Source organism: Cavia porcellus, unplaced genomic scaffold (assembly GCF_034190915.1).
Source record: "Cavia porcellus strain 051 isolate PalLab524CR breed Dunkin Hartley unplaced genomic scaffold, mCavPor4.1 scaffold_1, whole genome shotgun sequence".
NCBI classification, from domain to species: domain Eukaryota; kingdom Metazoa; phylum Chordata; class Mammalia; order Rodentia; family Caviidae; genus Cavia; species Cavia porcellus.
In genome coordinates this window covers 141,553,413-141,575,819 of record NW_026947484.1, presented here as the reverse complement: position 1 = coordinate 141,575,819, position 22,407 = coordinate 141,553,413, and the positions used below count along the sequence as shown (strand labels likewise).

At 41.7% G+C, this 22,407-nt stretch overlaps 1 protein-coding gene across 7 annotated transcripts; it reads left to right on the top strand.

Annotated features, from left to right (window-relative positions):
- The first annotated feature begins 5,499 nt into the window (after positions 1 to 5,499).
- On the top strand, positions 5,500 to 22,346 carry Gja5 (gap junction protein alpha 5). 7 transcript variants are annotated; one of them, XM_063256825.1, is made up of 4 exons: positions 5,501 to 5,647; positions 19,050 to 19,142; positions 19,385 to 20,183; positions 21,533 to 22,346. In XM_063256825.1, exons 3-4 carry the CDS (start codon positions 19,418 to 19,420, stop codon positions 21,550 to 21,552), a joined length of 786 nt encoding a protein of 261 aa, XP_063112895.1. In that variant the 5' UTR covers positions 5,501 to 5,647; positions 19,050 to 19,142; positions 19,385 to 19,417; the 3' UTR covers positions 21,553 to 22,346. The 7 variants fall into 7 exon arrangements, with proteins under 7 accessions (XP_005007960.1, XP_063112895.1, XP_012998511.1 ...); XM_005007903.4 differs by having other exon boundaries at positions 5,500 to 5,647; positions 19,385 to 22,346; XM_013143057.3 differs by having other exon boundaries at positions 5,557 to 5,647; positions 19,033 to 19,142; positions 19,385 to 22,346.
- The last annotated feature ends 61 nt before the right edge of the window (positions 22,347 to 22,407 follow it).

Genomic DNA, 22,407 nt, shown 5'->3' with positions numbered 1-22,407 from the left:
TTTTTTTGAGACAGGATCTTGCTGTGTAGTTTAGACTTGTCTTGAACTCACTATGTAGTTCAGGCTGGTCTTGAACTCATGGCATTCCTCTTGCCTCAGCCTCCTGATTTGCTGGGGTTACAGGTGAGGGTCACAATAACCAGTGACTTCTATGATTTAGCTATTATGAATTGTGCTGATATTTTTAATACACAAAAGTTACTCCTTGGGTCAGAGAATTAGGATAACTATGCTTTTCAACATTTTAGAATTTATTTTAGAATTGTAAAATATCTCCCTGTCCTTTTTAGATGGTCAGAGTTTCCTCAGGGGCTTTAATCGTGTAAGGACTTATGAAAGGAAGTCTGAGAAAGATAAGTTATTAATCTAAACCATACCCCATCCCAAAGCAGGAGGGAGTTAAAGAACATTTTCCTTCCTGGTATCACTGGGATGTAGGCATATATGAATGCTATATGTCTTATTCTGGAGTTAGATAGCCAGATATCAGAAGGAATGCGCACGATGTATATAACCTTAAGATGTCATTGTGCTCTGTGGGGTTGCCTTGAGTCTGAGACCTAATGAATAATCATTTATTATTCATAAACGTATTATACATCCACATCTTTCTTTACTTAACCGGCAACACATATTATTTTGGATCCTCCCTTGTCCCACTTTGTTTCTCAGCCCCATTAATGTCTAACTACTTGTCTTCCCATCTCACCTGATATTTCTTTCCTGAGATCTCTCCACTCTCTTACAGTACATAATAACAACAAAGGTGTATGGTGTACAAAGAATAAATCTGTGAAGAATAAATCAGTGACTTCTAGAGATCATATACTAAGTAGAAAAATGTGGTTTGGATTTCCTTTCAGATCTTCTAAGTTAAGAAAAGAGGTTATAGAGATACAAAGAGAGGTCATCTGTGTCTGAACTTGCAGACTTTAGTCTATCTCCTAAGAACTGCATCTTCTTAAAAAGCTACATTTGAAATTCAATGGATGTGCATTTTAAAGATCCCTGTCTATTTTCTCTCCTTTTTCCATACTCCAAAACTGGGCTTGGATTGGGACTAGTATTGGGAAGCTATCTTTAAATATTCTTTCTTGCAGAGATTCCTTTCTTGGAGGTTCTTGGGAGAGTCACCAGTCTCTTCTTACTTCAAGAAAAGATTCCTCAGGGCTTTCTTTGGAAGTAGATTGAATTCCAATGGACTTTTTTCAAAACAGTGTTTATGCAGCCCAGGCTGGCCTCAAAACTTATGATGATCTTCCTCGCCTCAGCTTCCCAAGTGCTGGGATTACAGGCATGCACCACCATATCTGACTCTTGTAGGATGAAATCTTCAGTCCCAGGACTTTCAGTGATGCTGAACTTGGTTGTTGCCTCACGTTCTGACTGCAGTTGGAAAGAGTCAAGTTTGCCTGGAACTGGGTCCCTCCTCCTGCACAGCCCAAGCCCACACAAAAGAGTTCTTAAGTCTATGGTCAAAGAAGACCCTATCTGCCTTATGCTCAAGAAGCAGTAGGTGTATGACCTTGCCCTTGTCTTTGGGTTAAAACTTGAGATATGACAAGAGCATGCTCACAGACCAAAGCACTAGGAGTAAGGAAATCTCTATTTCTCTTGCTTTCTGTTTCTTGGAACAGAGTGTTCTTGTCCTTTTCAGCCATGATCTGGATTGTAAAAGTTTTAGAGGGAATGGGTATGCTTGCCACATGCGCATCTCACCAGTAGAAATGAGTGGCCTCAGTCCACTTACTATGCTCCAATTCCTACTTATGTCCTCCAATGAGGTATTGGGGACTTATTGCTCTTGCAATTATATATTGATAGAAATTATTTGCATGTGCTATCAGATAGGCTGTAAAGGAGGTACCTGTTAAAACATCTGGACAGCAGTGTTCTGGGAAGCAAACTTGTACAATTGGAGATTTAGAGGAGACATGGAGAGTTCCCATTTGCCCCCCTGCCTCTAAAGAGAAAGGAAAAAAGTAATTTTCAAGATGCCACCACTAGACTTGTAGAGAAGGTGACTGTGCCTCTTCTTGGAGATGTCAGAAAGAACTGAGCCATCTTTATAATCATGACCAAACACAGTCCGTCCTCCAGATTGGAGGCTATTCTTCTTGTGCTGTCTGGAGATGTGTCTGCGATTACTCTGACACTCTGTGTCTTCCTTTCTCACAGGCCAGTGTATTTCATGAGAATTTCTTCTATTCTTGTGGAACCTTTGGCATCAGGTATACCTTTTCTCTAATTACTGAGTGGTCCAGGTAACTTACTAAACTTCTCTGAATCTGAATTTTCTTTACTATAAAATGGAAACAATAACATCATATATCTATCTTGTAGTGCTATGAAGTGAACATACCTAGTACTTAGGCCATTAATAAATGTTATATTCTCTTCCCTCTCATTGTAACAAAACAAACAGATCACACTATATGAATCTATCTTCCAAATGACTTTTTGCTCATGTAATTTCGTACTTTGTTATATCATTATTATTGACACAAATACATATAAAATACTGCTTTTATAGTAATTGTTTTGGCTAAATAGTTCCTTTTGCCACAAATTTATCAGCTTCTTGAGAACAGGGGTCTTTATCTCCTCACTTAGCATAGTCTGAGCTCATAGGAATGTCTATATATATATAGTTCAGATGGTCTTTATAAGGTGTTTTTTTTCTCTTTTTATTTCAAAGTAAAAGAATGTGAAATGTGTCTTATACAACACTTGAGATATAAACAGTAAGTACTTAACAAAGCTTATTTTTATTTCATTTTTAATATGTAAACCATATACTTTAATACTTCTGTGTAGGATATTTTCTTATGCTGAATGTGAGGATGAAGTGCAAGCCATGGAAGAACTGCATTTCTATCCCTACACCACATCTTAACCTCTTTCCTGGGGCATCAGGCATTTGTTTAGAGTATCTTTTTTGGTGACAGCCAAGTTTATCCTCTTTGGAGAATTATTCTGTATCTATAATCCAAATACCATTTTCCTTAATTTATCAGAATTCTTGCCTCAGCCTGTAAGGGAATCAGGTAAGAAATTGTACTCCAAAAGTCCTTCCCAAAGCAGTTAAGTTTGGGGCCATCCAAATACACTCTGTCCTACATGTGACACTGAACAGAGGACCTTGTTACAGGAATCTTCAGACTCATTCTGCTCTGATACAGGCTTCCTTTATTGCTTCTGGTACCCCATCCAGTTTGTGCTTTATTCTTTATCTGCAAGGTAGGACTTTTAAGAGCATTTATTTTCTGTCCTCCATATTCTCTCCAGAATAGTGGGTTGCTTACTTTTAGAGGAAAATGACCTTGCCTCCTTATCCCCAATGATCTAGCAATTGATAATTGGCTGTTAATCTCTCTTCTGGCAGCCCAATGATTTAAGAATTCATATTCTACTAAAGTCTCCACTTTTAGATTATCTTCCAACCAAGACTTCATGGGTTTATGTTTTTCTTTTTTAATTTTTTGGATTTTTGAGACAGGAGCTCACTATGTGGTTCAGGGTAGCCTTGAATTCACTGTGTTGCCCAAACTGGCCTTGAACAGGGTGTGACCTTCCTCTCTCAGCCTGAGTGCTGGACCAAAGGTGTGTGCTGCAATGTCCAGTTACTTTATAGGTTCTTCAGCTGGCTTTTTCCTGGCTAGAGATAATAAGGTGTTTTATCTAGTAGCATGGCTAAGCAGTAGGAAATACGTGATAGTGTGGGTACAATCTCTGTTTTGGAAAAGAAATTGGGTATGACCTGGGCTTTCTGTTGGTCTCATAGGTGGAATTCTATTCTAGCCATGGTAAATACAATCAGGGAGGATAAAGGTTTTGTGTTGTGTTGTATTTTGCTGATATATCCATAGGCTTCCATATACCAGATACTGTTCGGACCTTTCCATTCTCATTAGTCCTCATGACAGCTCTATGAGATAGATTATTATCTCCAGTTTTGGTTGGGACAACTGAACTACATGGAAGTTTACTTGCCTGCTGTCACAAAGCTAGGCACAGAACCAAGATCCAAATCCAGACTGGCTGACTCAGAAACTTCAATGATACTGCACAGAAGAAAGAGGGAAACTGGCTAAGAATGAAGAATCCAGATTTCTTTTTCCTCAGGCTGTTGCCTGACATAGGAAATTTGTCCTCATGTTTTCTCTCCTTGTGCTGATTTCAAGCTTATTTACCTATGGAAAATACACCCCATTAAAGAAAAAGGTTTCCAAAATTTTGGAATGTCTGTGATTACTGTTGTATGGGGAAGACTTCTTTCCAGTGATGATGTGGGATGAAACACCAGTCCACTGTGGATACTGCATCTGTTACTTTCTACCAGGTGACAAGTAGGCTTGATTCTTTGTAACTTAGTCTCCCTGGCTGCTCCGGATGACCTCTGAGCTTTTTCTTCAGCTGTCACAGTTTGTGGGCTCCCAGTTACTGGTTTGTCTGTTCTCAGTCCACACATAGTTATCTCTATAGCTCATATTGCGCCCTGGCTGAGCCTGCAGCTAAATGCTTAAACTGAGGAGTTGGAAGAAAAAGATGGAAGAGGAGGTTTGAGGAGCGATGTGCCCAGTTTCTGAATTTGCAGATCTGTGTCATATAACAAAAGACAACCTTACTCTCTTTCAACAGTTCAGTTCAAATTGAGAGACCTGTATACTTTTATGGAAAGAGCAAAGGGATGAATTTTGCATTAGCTAAAACTTCTAACCCTAATTCTGCCGTTTGCTAGCTGGGCTGCCATGATCATATTACTTAAGTTCTCTGAACCTCAGTTTCCTCAAATGTGAAATGAAAAAAATGCTTACCTTGTAGATTTAGAAATGGAAATGGCTAAGTGAAATAAAAATAGGCCCCAGTCTAGCACCTGGTGCACAGAAGGTGCTGCCTTCTTGTTCCAAGAAAAAGGGGAGAGAACATCCCAGGTGGCAGGGAATGTGCTCTTAACTATTTGGAACTGAGAGGTCAAGGTCTCTTTCCTTTCTGGCTACTCCAGTCCCTATCCCAAGTACAGAATCATTGTGAGAATATGTTTTTCAGTGCTCGCAGGGGCTCAGCTCACTGATGTGGGCATAGCAGAGGTCCCAAAAGAACTTGTGTCAGTGAACACCCTTCTCTGATGACAGGAAAAGGAAAGAGATCTCTTGTGCACTACCAATCTTCCTGTAGATGTTTTAGGAAAGCTGTGGTTGAAGACTTTGTGGAGGCTTAGCAGTAGAGTGGACAGGAAAGACAGGAAAGGGGTGCATCAACCAGTTCAAGGAAGGGGTAAGTATCAGGGATCAAGCGACTGACTGCCACAACTAGGACAGTAATGGGGAGAGTGGCAGGGGAGCAGGAGACTCTGCCTCACTCTGGAAACAGTGTGATGAAGAGAAGCTACAGAAGGTGGATGCAAGAATTCTCTTAAAATGAGAGCAAAGTTTGTAAGAGTGCAAAAGGGGGTGGGGAAGGGATCAGGAAAGGAAAGGGGGTGGAGAGAAAGGGGGAGGAAGAAGTGGGAGGAGGGAAGGCCACAGACTAAAAAGAGTGGAAGAGGAACAAGTGACAAGCTCGGGAGCAAGTAACAGCGGGCAGTTGAAGAGGCAGCCAGAGCACGGAGAAGCCAAGCGATCCCAGGCAGGAGGAAAAGAAGCAGGTAAGGGTGAACTTGGATTTTAATAATAAAACTAGAAGTCAATAGGGAGCAGCCGGAAGAGAGACTTGACTTCAGAGGCTGAATAGAAACAAAGCTCTTTCTCTGTGTACCTCTTGCAAGTTTGTTCCTTGTCTCTCTCAATATTTCTTGTGATAATGACATTTGGATATATGAAAGGAAGGAAGTTTAGTGAAATAGCAGGTACATGGCTTATTTGATTTATTAGGAACTGAAGAAATATGTGCAGGGGACCCTCAGAGTTAGAGTCTACGCTTATAGAGTTGCAATGTTCTGCCAGAGTCGTAGAAGTGGTGTGGGTCCATTTCTGAGAACTTTTATTAAGAGGGAATTAACCCTTTAAAAAAAAGATACTGTTTTATGATGTTTCCTCTAGGCATGGAATCTTTTCTGAAATGCTTTCTTCAGCATCTAAGGGAGTGTTTTGCTTTTTTTTTCTTCCTAAGGCATGTTGGATGGTTTAAAAATATTCTCTACTTAGTTTTCTGCAGAGTATCACATCTGCAGTGTGCAGTAGTCACACAGGAGAAGCCGGGGTGCCTCTCAGAACAGATAAAAGAGGCTGATGTGACTCAGAGAGACAGCCCAGGAGAGGCTCCCCGAAGGTCTCTTCTCCACCTGGTTGCAGCGTGAGGTAGAAGACTCAAGGCAGAGAGGCTTCTGTCATCTTGACATCTCTTCTGAGCATGTGGTAATAAAACCCAGACTTGGGCCAGGACACTTGTTCCTCTCAGTGGCTGTGTGATTTTGGACAGGACCCTTCTCCTTCTGGGCCTCAGTTTCCTTATCTAGGGTGTGAAGTAGAGAGTTCCTCTGCTTCTATTCTGTGCAAGCTGTGACCTCACAGGCTCAGACACAACTCAGAACCATTGAAAGTGGGTTACTTGACACAAGGGTCTCATTCATATCCTTGTTTGATTTGTTCCTTGCTTCAGTTTTTCCTTTCTTTTCTTTCCCAGGGTCCCATTGTAATAAAGGGATTCCTGGTTCTTACTTCTCACATTCCTGGGGTATGTGTTTCCTGAACAGGACTCTGGCACAACGTTATCTGACTGGCCTGGGAGAGGGAAGGGTAGAATTTAGAGTACCACACAGGCACTCAGGAGACTCCAAATTTGAAGAAACTGAGGACAGAAGAGACCATGTCTGTGTGTGGAAATTGTTTGCCTGATGGTGTGGCTAGAGGCATCCCAGCCTGAGTTTCATAACTGTTGGCCAAAGGGCCTACACTTCCTCCACCCATTGCCCCAGAAGTACAACCGGGCCCAGAGCTTGAATGAGTGCTCTCTAGGGACAGGTCTGAATTTGCCACCTTCCTGTCCAGTTCCCTAAGGCGAGGCTGTTGGTAGTCTGCTCCCCTGATTGTCCCTCCAAGTCTTTTTGTCATTTTAACAGCTGCCATTGAGGAATACCAATGACTGCAGTATGCAGCGTACCTAGAGGGGCATTCTCTGGCTTCTGATTTAGAATCCTTTGAGCTTCCTTCATCTTGACACAGGAAATGCACAGGGACCTGGCAATGACAAGATCAGGTTGCCCTGATTTGCTACTGCCCTCTAACTCCAGAGATGCCTTGCTGAGCTCCGAAAATTGCTTACTCTTCTTACCTTTTAGCTGCCTCATTTTTGATCTGCTTTTTAGCACTGGCCTGCAGTCCTAGGCCATAAGATCTGGAGAAAAGTGTGTCTTAGATTGCCAATCAACTGCTTCTTTTGACAATAAAGAAAATAATACCTAGAAAAGGGAGTTATTTGGTGGAGAAGACAGTGAGTCAAGACGGACTCAGCTAGGAGAGTGTCTTGCTTTGTTCACTCATACCTACAGCTCTTCTTAACAGCCAACGGCTGTTTCCCAGGCTCTGTTTCTCCCCAAACCTCTCTGGTTCTTCCTTTTGAGCATCTCTGTAATCCTATCTCATGGCAGTGATACCTATCTGTTCCTTGGATTCTTTGAATCAGGAAGGCTACCACAGTGCCTTCTGGCCTTTCCGGGCCCCATTGCTGAACTTAATCAATTAAGATAAGGGCCTGTCTGTAAGGGCCAGTCAGGACCAGACTGGAAGGCCTGCAATCCTCAGAGTCAGGAATATCCAAGGCCAAACTCTGATCATGCTAAAGGGAGGATTTACCTACAGGGACTTCCAGTAGCATTTTCCTGAATTAGCTCCCATAAGCATCCTCTTGGGCTCAAGAGCTGAGTTGGCCAAAGGGAGAAAAATGCCCATTTTCCTGGAAAGCTTTGGAGCTTCTGTAAAAGAAGTTGACTTCCTTTCTATTGTTGGGAGTGGCCGACTACTATGAATGACAGCTTGGGGCCACTTTGTGAATCATTTTTTTTTTCCCCTGACAACAAACAATGGGAAAAAAGTCAGTCAACCCATTTACTTCCATAAGAAAAGGGAACACTAAGGTCACAGAACCAGAGGTATTGAAATAGCACAGGCAGGGCTTAAATGTCTAATTCCAGTGTAGGGCAAAAGGGTCTGGGCATTTGGTATCACATTTGGCTGCTGTGGACTTAAGGAAAATTATTTCACATCTCTGATCCTCAGTTTCTTTGTATGCTAAGGAGGTTAATACGATCTTCTTATAAGGTTTTATGAGGATTAATTTTTTTTAATGCTTAGGATTGAATTTAGGGCCTATGCACATGCTAGGCAAGTGCTGGAGAATGTCTTTTAGGGATGTAGCAACATTGAGTTACATCCTTAATCTGGTATTTTAAAAAAATGGCTATCACTTAGCAGATACAATTCAGGTCACGTGATCCTTGGCCTGAGATTCTTTGAATTGCATCTTATTTGATATAAAGTCCTTTCTACAGAGAAAGTTCATCACAACATAATTCTGAGAAGGTACTGCTTGATTTTTATGACTATAGATTTTTTCTGGGACTATTTTCGCTGACCTCTAAGCTGGGGGACAGAAAGAAAAAAAATCTAGATTTGCCTCTTGACTCTGCCAGTAACTTGCTATATTATCATAACTGGACAAGTCATAAACTACCCAGGTGCTCTAACTTGGAGTTGAAAGCGTCTCTGAAATCATCTTGTCCAACTGCTTTGTTTTATGCATGACAGCAGTAAGGTTCAGGGAGGCCCCAAGAATGTCCCTTGTGGAAAGCTACAAAGCTACAACAAGAATCAGAAAGAGCCTGATAATACTGAAGTGGTAACATTGGATTTTTTCATCTCCCTATCTTTTTTTTTTTTTGTAATTGGAACTGAATCCAGGGCTCTCCACTTGCTAGTCAGGTATTCTTCCACTAAGCTACATCCTCAACCCTATACTGTGTTTTCACAAACAGTCTTACTGTGGCTTGGAAACTATACAGTTCAGAACTTCTGAGAAGGGCATGAATGTAAGAGGGCAGGATGTCCCTGCCTCTCAGATCACACAGTACGCAACTTCCTCTCTTACTTTCAAAGAGAATTGAACCTATTTTCAACTCCTTTTGTGGGTGTGCCTTTGGCTTTGTGATCAGATTCAAAAGTGCCACAGCTGCTCAGAAGGGGGTAGTATCATTACATATGCTCAGGGCAGAAGCCTGAATTGAAACACGTTAGGAGCAGGCTGGACTTGTCACAGGAGTGAGAGGGGCTGATCTATGAAGGCTCTGCACCTCCTTGCTTCCAGCCCTGTCCAGAAGGTCTTCATGCCTAATGAACCAACTAATTTGTAGATAAATTAATGTCCTCATTTGCCCATGTTACTCCATCTCTGATAGTCACCTTTCTGTACCTGGTGACACATGTTGATCCTTGCTGGGTCACTAACCAGCCTGTTGCACTCAAAATCTGTATCCAGCTGGATAGTTGAATCATGTTTGAGAATTTTTCAGAAAGAAGGTACTAACATGATAGAGTGCCTTCTATGTGCCAGATATTGCTCTAGGCAGTTCTATATATGCACATATTCTTTAATTCCCATGAGCCCAAATTCCTATTTTTTAAAGATGATTTAGAAAGAGAGAGGTTAAGTGATTTGCTTAAGGTCACAGAACTAGAGAGTGTCACCAGCAGGGTCTGTACCTTTCTATGTCCTAGAATCCATAAGACCCACCAATGATAATACTGTTTCTTTTGTTCTTGTTAATAATGTGACATCAGTGGAACACCAGAGCCTGCTGTTTGGGCAGCTGAGAACCCAGGGGTAGACACTGCTGCAGCCAAGAGCACTTACTGGCTAAAAAAGGAAATAGCTTTCTATATGTGAATTCTGGCCAAATGGTAGCAGATGCTGAAGAGTCTGGGAATCCTGATTACTGGGGACTAAAGCCCCCAATGTAATGATTAATTCTAAGAACAGCATATGTAACAGCCAGCCAGCGAATAAACAGAAGCTAAAAGGAGAAACCCTGACCTCTCAAGGGACTGGGTAAAATGAGAAAAACCCTAGTTGAAACTGGAGTTCTGGTCATAGAGTCATCATAAGCTATCTGTCCTAGGACTTGTAATTTTTCCCATTTCAGAGTCATACAAAGAACATGGTGTTTCAAGTTAGGCCAACCATATTCAAGCCCGTTATACAGCATTGCCTTTTGGGAGACTTTGTACAAATTACCTAACCTCTGAGCTTTAGTTTTCTCTTCTGTGAAATGGGACAATACTGCTTTCTAGCAGAGTTAATGGGAGGGATGGAAAGCGTAGTTGTAAAGTGCTTTGCATGTGGAAAATATTCAACTTAGTGCTAAGTGTTCTTACTATTCTTGAATTTCTCTGGGCCTGTCTTATGTTACATCAAAATAAGGTTTGTGTTGGGATGATCTCTAGGTTTCTTCAACTCTATTGCTTTATGACTTTATTAAGAGATAGAGAATTGAAGAAATATGAGCATTATCATAAATAGAATTTTCCTTAGTAATTGTATAACTATTAATCAATTTGCTGTAACTTAATATTTCTATTCACCACTACCTTTGTATCTACTCCTTATAAATATTTCAACATTTTAAGGAAAAAAATTATTTATCCTAGCATAATTCTTTCTCCACTTTGTCTGTTATTTTCTACCTTCTTGGCTTTGATACAACTCTCTGCCAGCACAGTGTTTTGGAGTGGATCACTCTGTCTTTGCCAGAATAAAATAAAGAGGAGTTAATCATCTGCTATTGGCTAGACGAGGAGAAAAATTAAAGTCAGTACTTTATATCACCTATCTGTCTCTTTTCTTGTCTCTCATTTCTATTATCCTCTGCCACCTATAGGGATCAAGATTCAGGGTTGCAGGTTACTAGTGAACTTCTAAATCTGAGGAAGTAGCCCACACTGTTAACTCAATAGCTACAGCTGCTATCTATCATATGCCAGGTCACTTTCCCAGAGGCTTAAATAGCTACCTCAAACCTAAGTTAAGAGAAGAATGAACATACTAAATGTAAGACTCCTGACCACTTATAATCAGTGCTCTATCCTATCAATTATTTCACCAACAACTCTGATCCAGTCACTTTATGTTACATGGCCTGCCTTTGGCTAGCAAAGATTTTCCAAAGAAAGGATCTCTAGACAATTTAGACAGAACTGATCATAGTGCTTAATGTAAGAGTACTGCTGACATATGAGCCAGAAGCTAGGCTTGACTTCAATTCTGTCTTTTATTAACAGTGTAATTTTGTTCAAGTTATCCTCTCTGAACCCTGTAAAAGAGGATGAGAAAAGTCCCTGTTTCCTCAGATTATTGGGTGAATCAAGAGAAAAAATTAGATTTGCACACACACATACATATATACATACGAGAGAGAGAGAGAGAGAGAGACAGAGACAGAGACAGAGACAGAGACAGAGAAATGCAACACATGAGATATCTAGCTCATAGAAAGAGCTCAATAAATATTATTTTAGTGTTACTGTAGTTACCTCCTGGACTCAAATTCTTTTATGTGTTACTCTGGATAAAATAAAAGTTGTAACTGGGAGTCTGAAAAAGATTACCCAGATAACTGAGAATTGAGACCAATTTTTCATGTAATTTTCCCCATATACCCATTTCAGGTAAGTATTATTATGATGACAGGAAATCACATGATTAAGGAACAAAAGATTTCTAAGATGATGGTTATGCATGGTGCTTTCAAAGCCCCCTTTAATGTCTGATATAGCATAAGAGTTCGGTAAAGACTTTATGAACTAAACTGAAGGGAAATGATATTATGTCTAAGGTAATCTTGAAGGAGGCTCAGCTTTTTTATATCAGAATACTCTTAATCGGGAAGTAAGTGAATCTGTCATACGTCACATTCTACCCTCTGATGACTGGAATTACGATATGGGCCCAGGGGATTGTTATTATTACTATGAATAATCTTTATTGAGAACTAGAGATCTGTTTGAGAACTAGAGATCTGTTAGATACTGTCAAGAATATGTGTCATTGTCCAGAATTAGACTTAGACTCTGTGGAGTGGTTTTCTAATCTAATTTTGACAAACTTGGAAAAGTTCCCCAGTAATCTGAGGGGAGGAGGCAGGGAAGGAAAGTTCATGGCGGTGGTCTCTGTCCTAGATAAATTTAGTCTTGGTTAGCCAAGGAGAGGACTCTTGCACAGGCAGAAGTAAGGCTCAGTGTCTTCCCAGTTTTGGTCACCACAATTATACAGCAGGAGCCCTTAGGCGAGGTTCCTAGCAGACCCAGCTATTGACATTCAGTGTGGCCCCCAAGAGTTGCTCAAACTCTCTGTACATTCTCATTCTTTTCAGCACCCCAGAAGCACCAGCCCCCATCAGCTTGGCATTTGGTGTTTCAGATGACCCAAGTGCTGAAACTCAGCCACTGTGATTGTTTTTGTAAACTATGTACAACTAGGTATTAGGGCACAGTCTTAAGTACAAAGGGAGTTGGGAGTTGGAGAGGAATTCTGAGAGTAAGCAGGGGAATAAAATGATGCACTTTGTCTTCAAGGAGGGCAGGGTCATGTTAGCGAGAATGCATGGCTAATAACAGAGCAAATAATTTTCAATGTATGTGTGAAATGTGAATGACTTCACTGTGTGGCCTAAAGCCCAGCTTCTGACACAGGAAGTCACAGAAATCGTCATCAAATACTGTTAGGCAGGTTGTTACATGTGGAATCAACAGAAGAAAGAGAATTTTCAGCCTCCCCTATGGTAGCTTCTCATTCATTCATAATATGCCTTCTTAAGCAGACAGATGAGGGTACAGTTATATCAAGTGTGCAGGAAAGTACCTGTCCCCTGCAGCTCCTATAGCTTATGCTGAGGTCATTACTGAAGGATTGCTACAAATGTGGAGACTGCTGATTGTGTGATCCTTTCTAGTCTCAACTCCATGTGAGGGTTGTCACACTAAAATCTATCCTCACGAGCAAGCCACATACTGAGCACAGGTTAACCTATGGACTGAGAGCTGCTCTAGGCTGCGAGGCATAGTCTCTATAAAGCCCTCCACAACCTGTTCCTGCCTAGGTGGCCTCACTGCTCTGCTCTTGGTACCTTAACTTCATGCTAGTTCTCATCCCAGGGAATTTGTTCATGAAGTTGCTTTCATCTGAAATTCCCTCAGCTCCCCCATCTCCTGCTCCTACTCTGCAGTTCCGCAAACATCACATATACCGAACTCCGACTTAACATTGCTTCCTCTGGAAAGTCTTTTCTACCTACTGCTCACACCCAGTCTGGATCAGTGTCTCCTATGCGTTTGTATGACACACTGCACTTCTGTCCTGCACTCATATTTGGCTGATTTTGAATCCCCCATAGGGCAGTGCGTTTTTTCACTTTTTATTTTTGAGACTCTCCAACTTTCAGCGTAGAACTAGCATAAGAAGATGCTTAGGAAATGTTTGTGAAACTGATCTGAATTTATTTTTCTACACCCTTTCCTCTAGCACTCCATATGGTGCAGGTCATATAAGGAAGCACAATAAATATATCTTGACTGCATAAAAGCTGACTCCTGGCCTTATCACTAAACAGCAGAGTTGTGTCTCAAATCACTCAGTCTTGCTGGTTTAGCAGGAATTTGTGGAGTTCTAAAAGCTAACCTAGGAGTCAATGAGCTAGACCCTTGGAGGAGAGATGGAGGGAAAACTGCTGGCATGCATCAGATTAGACCAGAAACTGGGATGGATCCCTGGTTCTGTTGTCCATTAATCAATCTTTTTTTTAACTTTATTTTTGCAGTAGTAGAGATTGAACCCAGAGCTTTCATCTGGTAAGCTACATGCAGTAAACTACATTGACAACTCTTTTTAAAATTTTTTGAGACAGGATCTTGCTAAGACACTAAAATTTCCAGGCTGGGCTTAAACTTGAAATCCTCCTGCCTCAGCTTGCTAGAGTTCTGTGATTACAGGTAGTCTTTTTTTTTCTTTATTTTTTAAAACAAGTCTTAATCTCAGCAAAACAGGGTCAATGACATTCACTGCATAGAGTGCTGATAAAGATTCATCCACTGAATAATAAAATTGAACATCTTTAATACTGAAAATATTCAGTCTTGAACAGAACAAATATAGTACTGTCCTCAATGAGTCCACAAGTGAATATTAGAGAAGCCCATTTTGAATAGTGTAAGGTTTTATTTTATTGGTAGACTTAAGAAATATTTGAACCTCCTTAGAACCACTATGCGGTCTTACTGCTAGACCAAACATTTTCTTCAGTAACTAGGGAAACATGTTATGTACCTAGTAAGAGAAGCTAACACAATGGACTTTTGACTTTGAGAAGTTAACTTCTCACTTGAGGAGAAAGATTGTTAAATCCTAGAGGGACGGAATCATGCCAGATTTTGTTAATTTTAATAATGTGCGTTTTGTTTTTTAGGCAGGAGGTCACTACATATTCCAGGTCACCCTTGAACTCACAGAAATTCTCTTGCCTCAGCCTCCCACCTGCTGGGATGACAGGTGTGCATCACCTCACCCAGAAGATTTTGTTAATATGTATTACTTAGGGTTTAACTTTTGTTAAGCCTACTACCACCTCAGTATTGTTCTTAGACCTCAGACCTTGTACTCTGAATGGTGGTAGGTACATAATAGAAAATTCTTAAAAGTACTTTGTCTTTGGCTTATAGGCAAAAATTGTTGGATAACAAATTGAAGGCAGCATATAACAAAGAGAATGTATTCTACAAGCTGGATTGTACTGTAACTTAGAGCCCAGGAAATATCCAAGAGAAATGAAGTTAATTTTTCCATTTCATCCTACATCTGAGGGCATCAAAGGAAGAGGTTGTGGCTGTGAGTTTACTACTAATTGGGTTGTTTTACAATGATGTAGGCATCTGGATGAGCATTGGGTTGGGAAAGTTGGTGCCTGAGTTATATTTCTATAATTCAAGAAGCCAAGGCATGACATGATTTATACCCACTATATGCAATCCTTTCTCTGCTCTCTTCATTTTTACCCAAGCTCCATATTACTATCACCAAATGAAATCCCCAGTAAGTTCTCCAATATTTAATTTGTCCCTAGATATGACACACTGAAAGAGGATGTTGCAGCTTTGGGAGGGAAGAATGTTTAGAGTTGGTATTTCTCCTTCCAGGATCACCTTGTTCAGTAATTTTTTATTAATATGTGTTTGTAGTACACTATATTTACATTCATCTTAGGGAACAGGTACATGTACTTAACATATCTTAACTCTTTATTTCCCTTCTGTCCTTCCTTCTCCTTCTGTAGCCCCTTCCCATTTGCAAAGAATCTATTTCTCCTAGAATTATCTCTTTTTGCTTTGGAGACTTTAGAACTTATTTCAGTTGCAGAGGTCTAATAAGGTCCCCCTCAAACCCAGTAAACCAGATTTTGGCCCTTGCTGCACACTCTGAGGGCACTGTATACTACCTTAACACAGTGTCTTATTGACGTTATGTGTTTTCTTTCTCCATTAAGGGAAATACAGCAGTTAAACCCAGTAAAGCAGAGGATCCTTGTTTGTCTTTCTTTCCTCCCACTGTGCACTGGCGAGGATAATGTGTGGAACCTACCAACGACCCAATAAACATAAAGTGAATGAGTGAAGGGGAAAAAGGACAGTATAGTTGGAGGCAACATAAAATGCCAAAAATAAAGAGATAAGAAATTGTAAGATGCAGGAATACATCTGGGGAACTGTGTAGTTTAAATATTGAGTATGTAAGGAAAATAGTGGGGAAGATAGGATGAGGTAGTACTAGGGAGGGTTTCAAACAGCAGGTTCAAGTCTGAACTTTAAAAGTGGTGGGAAGCCGGTGAAGATTATAGCGAAAGCACTGAGGGAAACTGCCATTGTATTTGGTAGAATTTATTCATTTCATGGGCAGTTTCCTCTGCCCCTCCCAAATATACTTCCTGCCAAGAAACTGATAATAATCTACAAAGAATTTTATGTGCTATACACCCAGCAAACCACTCAGTTACAAATTTCTTTGGCTGAAGTTGAGTGGCCTACAGAGAACCAATAGAGTTAGAAAACTGAGTTAGCAATGAATCTTGTACATTTTTAACTGAGTATCTGGTACATGGTAACAGTTTTAACTTTCCCTGACTTTGCCTGAGGGTCAGCAGGAAATCATAAAAGATCTTTTACCCTACTTCCTATACTTTCTCGTCCCTGTGTTCCTCCACCTATCATATCCTTTCCTTTCATTCTTGAAAATCTGCCTTAGCCCTACACCTCCTAAATTAATTTCTATTGTTCCCTCCCCATGAGAAATCTTTCCTACTACTGTCTTTCTGGTTTCCAAGATGTTCCTTTTCTGAACTTGTGCTTTGCTTCCTCTAGGTGGGATTCATTGACCACAAGCGAGGGACCCAGCAGGCAAGACTCTTGGCAGACCAGACCAAAGTGTCACTTTTTTGTCTGGAACTACTTTTATGTACTTCCTTGGGGACTTGCAAGAAATGAATGACATAGTGAGAAGATGAAGGGAAATGTCTTCAGTGATTGAGTGTGGAAAACTTGTCCCAAACCTTGGAAGAATATAACGTTTATTTCTTTTTTGCTTCCAATTTCTACTTCCATCTTCCTATTTCTACTGTACTGTGCTTCTCTCTCTCTCTCTCTCTCTCTCTCTCTCTCTCTCTCTCTCTCTCCTTCTACCCTCATCCTTCTCTACCACTTTCTTTGCTAGTAATGGCTGCCTTTTATTCAGATCCTGTAGGGTTAGCCCTGTGTCACTGCTTCTTATTTCTCACAGCACTGTATAAGCTAAATAATCACAACTCTATCCAGCTTTCAGATGAGGCAAATAAAAACACAGATTGAACAATTTATACAAGCTCGGTAGACAGTAGCAGGGATTTGAACTTGTTATCTAACTCCGGTACCCATCTTCTTTAAATCACTGCATGGTTTCTTTCGCCCCATCTCAACTGCTTTGTGTTGTTCCCATGTTCTGATCCTCTTCTCTCCCTATATGGCCTAGGTTTCTTTTCTTTCTCTTAGACACTTAACATAGTTGGTCACTATATGTCTGTGGCTCAATCCGAAAGTGCTGAGCAAAGCATATAATACCCAGAAGAGATGACAGACCGTTCAAATTCTTATCATTTTCCTTGAGATCAAATGATCCACAATTTTTCACATTTGGAGGCTACAGGTGGGAATTCTCATCACTTTTAGTAAAGGAGAAGAAATTTAATAACAAACTAGAGAAAAGCCTCAAGTCTTGGATGGGTCTTTGATATGAAAGAAGCAGAGACAAAACATTTTCAGCTTCCTCAGAGAATTCTTCATTCCCAAGGACTCTGCATGCTCTCAAATACGGGGACCTGGAGACTGGAAAAGGTTAGGTGAGGAGGCTGTCCTCTGTCAAATAGTTAATTTAGGAGCCTAGCAAACTGGACTGTGAAAGGCAGCACCTCTAACCTTTCTTTCCCTATTAGCATATGCAGAGTTCCAATAAGAACAAGGGCATGTTGGAGGCATACATATGGAGGTCAAAGCCTGAACTGGACAATTTTTATGTCCCATCCAAATATGATGTTTTATACTTATGGTTGTCACTCTCCTTTCTGTCATCCTTTTGATTAGGATTGGTTAGAGATTTTAAACCATAAAGATCCATATTGCTCATCAAGTAAGAATTCTGGAGGTAGAAGTCTCAAGAGTTGATTCAGAGGCCTCAGAGGAACTGGTCAGCATTTCTGAGATTTTCTGGGCAGCGTCAGACACCTTGCCTTCTTCCTTGCCTGTCCTCAGGCAGGAAGCCGTGGGAAAGGGAGGAGAACTATGAGTGAGGCTCCCTGCTTACTGGGAGATGGGAAATCTTTTCTAGACCACTTCTTAAAATTTAGATTTTTTCCCATACCTCACTGACCCAAACTAAGTGCATTAGAGACTGGAGAAAGTGCTATCTAACCTTTTCACTGTGCTAAAGGAAGACAGACAAGGAACAGGGAACTGGTTTGTCATTGTGTGGGAAGTATTAGCGCTTCTTACTCCTTCCTTGATTCAACCAAGATTTGTTACTCTGGGCTTCTGACGGCAAAGGAAAAGATAGTCTCTTGTTTCAAAAAGTTCGTGCTGGAAGAACACAGGCAGAGGATTGCAAAGCATGGTAGAAGGCACTGGGAACAGTGAATGAATGCTCCCAGTGTCACTGCAGTAGCCGGAGAGAGAATATGGAGAGCTACAGAAAACAATGATTAAGTGTTGAAAGGTAAATGGAATTCAACTAGGACTGAGAGGGCAGGTAAGAAGTAGTTAGAGGGGCCTTTGAGAATCTGCTAGGACTTAGCATATTGGACAAATGGACTGTTGGATACCTTCTACAGGCAGAAAATTTAGAAAGCCAAGTTGCACCTCTGGAATGCTCTGTTGCACTGAAGCGGGAAGATCAACATTCCTGTGGTTTAGCAGTTGCGGGAGTCAAACACTCATCTGTGACACCTTTAGAGAGCTGAAGCACACTTTTAGCACCTTACAAAACAGCTGGTCCAGCCAGCTGGCACATGCCTGTAATCACAGCACTCGGGAGGCTGAGGCAGGAGAATCATTGTGAGTTCGAGACCAGCCTGAGCTACAAAGTGAGCCCAAGGCCACCCTGAACTGCATAGTGAGAGTCTGTCTCGAAAAGATAAAACAATACAACAGCAAAAACAGCTGGTCTATATTGGATATTTCTGATCAAGACACAGTGCTTCCTTAAAAGCCAAACTTGCCCGTCCCACCTGCACTCCTTTCCCTTCTACCTAGTTACATACCATGGAGGAATTAAATTTTTCACCCAGCAGTTCAAACATATGGAACACTTGTGATACAATTTTCAGCATATCACCTACCTCATCTTTTTCAAGTCTCCAAAACCTCTGATGTAGGTATTCCTTCCATATCCACTTGACAGATGAGGAAACAATGAAGCATATGCTCAGAGTCACATTTGCAAAGTCCAATCCTATATTTCTTTCCACTACTCCAGTGTTTCTTTAACTACAGCTCCCGGACTGTCTGCACCAGAAGCACCTGGACTGCCTGTTGCAAAACCGATTCTTGGAGGCTGCTCCACCCTTCCTGAAGTGGAACCTCAAGGTAAAATTCACATTGTGACACACCACACTAGAGTTCATTAGTGTGGCAGCCAGGCTCTAATTTGGCTTCAAATCCCCTCTTTTTATTTTTCCTGGGGGTGTGGTAAGATAAGCCTTTTCGTACATTTGACTTCTAAACTGCATTTTAAAAAAACATCCCAATGGTATGGATTAATGCCCAAGGCACAATGGGACCTTTCAGACCTTTGGAGAAACTCTTCTTTCTCTCTCCCCTATTTGCAGAAAGCTTGGTGTTAGTTCCCTGGTTGTGCCAAGATGAGTGACTGGAGCTTTCTGGGAGCGTTCCTGGAGGAAGTACACAAGCACTCCACCGTCATTGGCAAGGTCTGGCTCACTATACTGTTCATATTTCGCATGCTAGTGTTGGGCACTGCCGCCGAGTCTTCCTGGGGTGATGAGCAGGCTGATTTTCAGTGCGATACCATGCAGCCCGGTTGCGAGAATGTCTGCTACGATCAAGCCTTCCCCATTTCCCACATTCGCTATTGGGTGCTGCAGATCATATTCGTTTCCACACCATCTCTGGTGTACATGGGCCACGCCATGCACACTGTGCGCATGCAGGAGAAGCGGAAACTACGGGAAGCTGAGAGAGCCAAAGAGATCCACCGTCCTGGGTCTCCATATGAATTCCAGGTGGCTGAGAAACCAGAGCTATCCTGCTGGGAGGAAATGAATGGAAAGGTTGTCCTCCAGGGCAATCTCCTGAATACTTATGTCTGCACCATCTTGATCCGCACTGCCATGGAGGTGGCTTTCATTGTGGGCCAGTACTTCCTCTATGGAATCTTCCTGAACACCTTGCACGTCTGCCGCAGAAGTCCTTGCCCCCACCCCGTCAACTGTTATGTATCCCGGCCTACAGAGAAGAATGTCTTCATTGTCTTTATGCTAGCTGTGGCCGGACTGTCCCTCTTTCTCAGCCTGGCTGAACTCTTTCACCTGGGTTGGAGGATCAGACAGCGATTTGTCAAGTCGAGGCAAGGCACAGCTGAACGACAACTTCTTGGACCATCTACAGGTATAGTCCAGAACTGCACACCTCCCCCAGACTTCACTCAGTGCCTAGGGACTGGCCCTGGGGGAAAGTTTTTTAGTCCCTTCAGTAACAATACAGTCTCCCAGCAGAACACAGACAACCTGGCCACTGAGCAAGTGCGAGGCCAAGAGCGCATTCCTGGGGAGGATTTCATCCATATCCATTATGGTGAGAAGCCTGATGTGCCCAGTGGGGTCTCATCAGGTCACCGCCTTCCCCATGGCTACTATAGTGAAAAGCGCCGTCTTAGCAAGACCAGCAGCAGGGCCAGGTCAGATGACCTATCAGTATGAACCTCCAAAGTGGGAGAACCAGGGCCAAGTGGGAAGAAAGGAGGCTCAGAGAGAGAAGATAATTCCTTCTGACTCTGTGCTCCCATTCTCATCACTGCTTTTCTCCTTTTGGGCTGTGAGTCTCATTTGCATTGCTCATTAATTATAGAAAGTATAACCAGGATGCTTGAGAGTTTAGCCATAATGGCTACCCAGCAGGCTGTTGTCCACTCCTCATCTCAGTATACTTAGTGTAGTCTTTCAGATCATGCATTGAACACAGTAGGGGAAGGGAAGGGAACTGTGGCAAAATCAGGCTGGAAAAGGGTAGCCATAAGCATAGAATACCAGCAGCATATCTGATAATTTCTCAAGTACCTGTGGTTTTCTTGACCTCATCACACCCCCACCTCAAGGAAGAACTCAAAATTCTCAGCAGTAGAGAGCACCAATCAAATAATTTAATTATTTGTGCTCTTGAATCTATTGTTTTCTCCGTTGGGATATATCTTGGAGTGGTGGTGAGGTGGCCTATGGCTGCCATTGGCTACCCTTCCCTCTACCCAGTCTTGAAAGGGGATCCTTGGAACTTGACCAGCCTCAATTTTACAAGTGCTTTGGCATGTGTCTCAGGCAAAGGCTCCACCTTGGTGATGCTGCAGTCTTTTCTTCTGCCAGAATATATATCCTCTCTGTGAGGGTACCGGCTCCTTCAAAGAGTCACTGTTTACACAAACTGCATTGGAATTCATTGCCACCACCTCTCATGCTGTGCCTCCTGAACTGTGTCTTACAGTTCAGCCCAATGATAGAAGCCATCCTTATACTTCTTCTCTTGACTGTTCATCCTCTGTTCATCTGAAGACCACTTTATTAACGGGAATATCCAGGAAGTCCCTATCCCCTTGCAGATCCTGAATAGATAGATCACTAACCACTGAGAGCAGTAGAATTTTCTTGGGACTTACTATGAAAAGAACATTGCCAGATTCCCCTTTGAGGAAAAAGACACTGGAAAAATATTTTCTCCTATTTCTCTTATTGATTGCCAACTTTTAGAATATCAAGAGGAGGCATGATGACAGCTATGGAGGTCCCCAGATCTCAGCAAGAACATGGAAGCAGTAGGGGACTCTTATCAAGATCCTACATAGAGTGCACAGAAACTGCTATATCTCCCTGATCCCCTTAATGAGACTGCCAAGTAGAGGATGCAGAAAAGCTCTTCCTTCCCCATGGACTGGCTAAGGTGTCTCTACTGAGGTGATTGATCTATAATGGGATGGAAGGCTGCCATTGTGAATGCAGGCTAAGGATGCTAAGAATTGGATATTGAGAATATCAGGACATTACATTTAAAAGATGTGTGTGTGTGTGTGTGTGTTTCCATGAGGGGAAGAGGAGTCCCTAAAGAAGAAAAAGAAGCTTTAGAGAATCTATGTCTTCTGGTTGCCTGGAAGAAGACCCAAGCCTCATTGTCTTAGCATTATTAGCCTGAACAAACAGGCATGAGAAGTTGGGACTGAGGAAGGTAAGGGTTCAGAAGACTCAGATCCTCTCTGACCTGCCCCTTTCTGGACCACTCTGCAGCTATTTGGATGGTACTGGTGGATCGAAAGAAGGACTTGAGAGAAGAGATGGGGAAAAAGAACTGGGTGAGATACCATTTAGAAAAGAATGATCATTCCAGTTCCCTGGAGACATTTGCTATCTGGAACTGGCATATGATTCTCTCCTCTTTCATCTCTAAAATGTATTTTTGAAATAATTGTTTTTGAATTCAGATTTCTATGAGTCTTTGATGGTAAGGTTTTCAGGAAGGAAAAAATGAAATGATATGTGTAGTCTGTCTTAATAAAATCTGTCTCATTTATCTCTGTTGTGTGATTTTCATACTGTGACTATAAGAGAAGCATGACAGATGTGATGGGGGA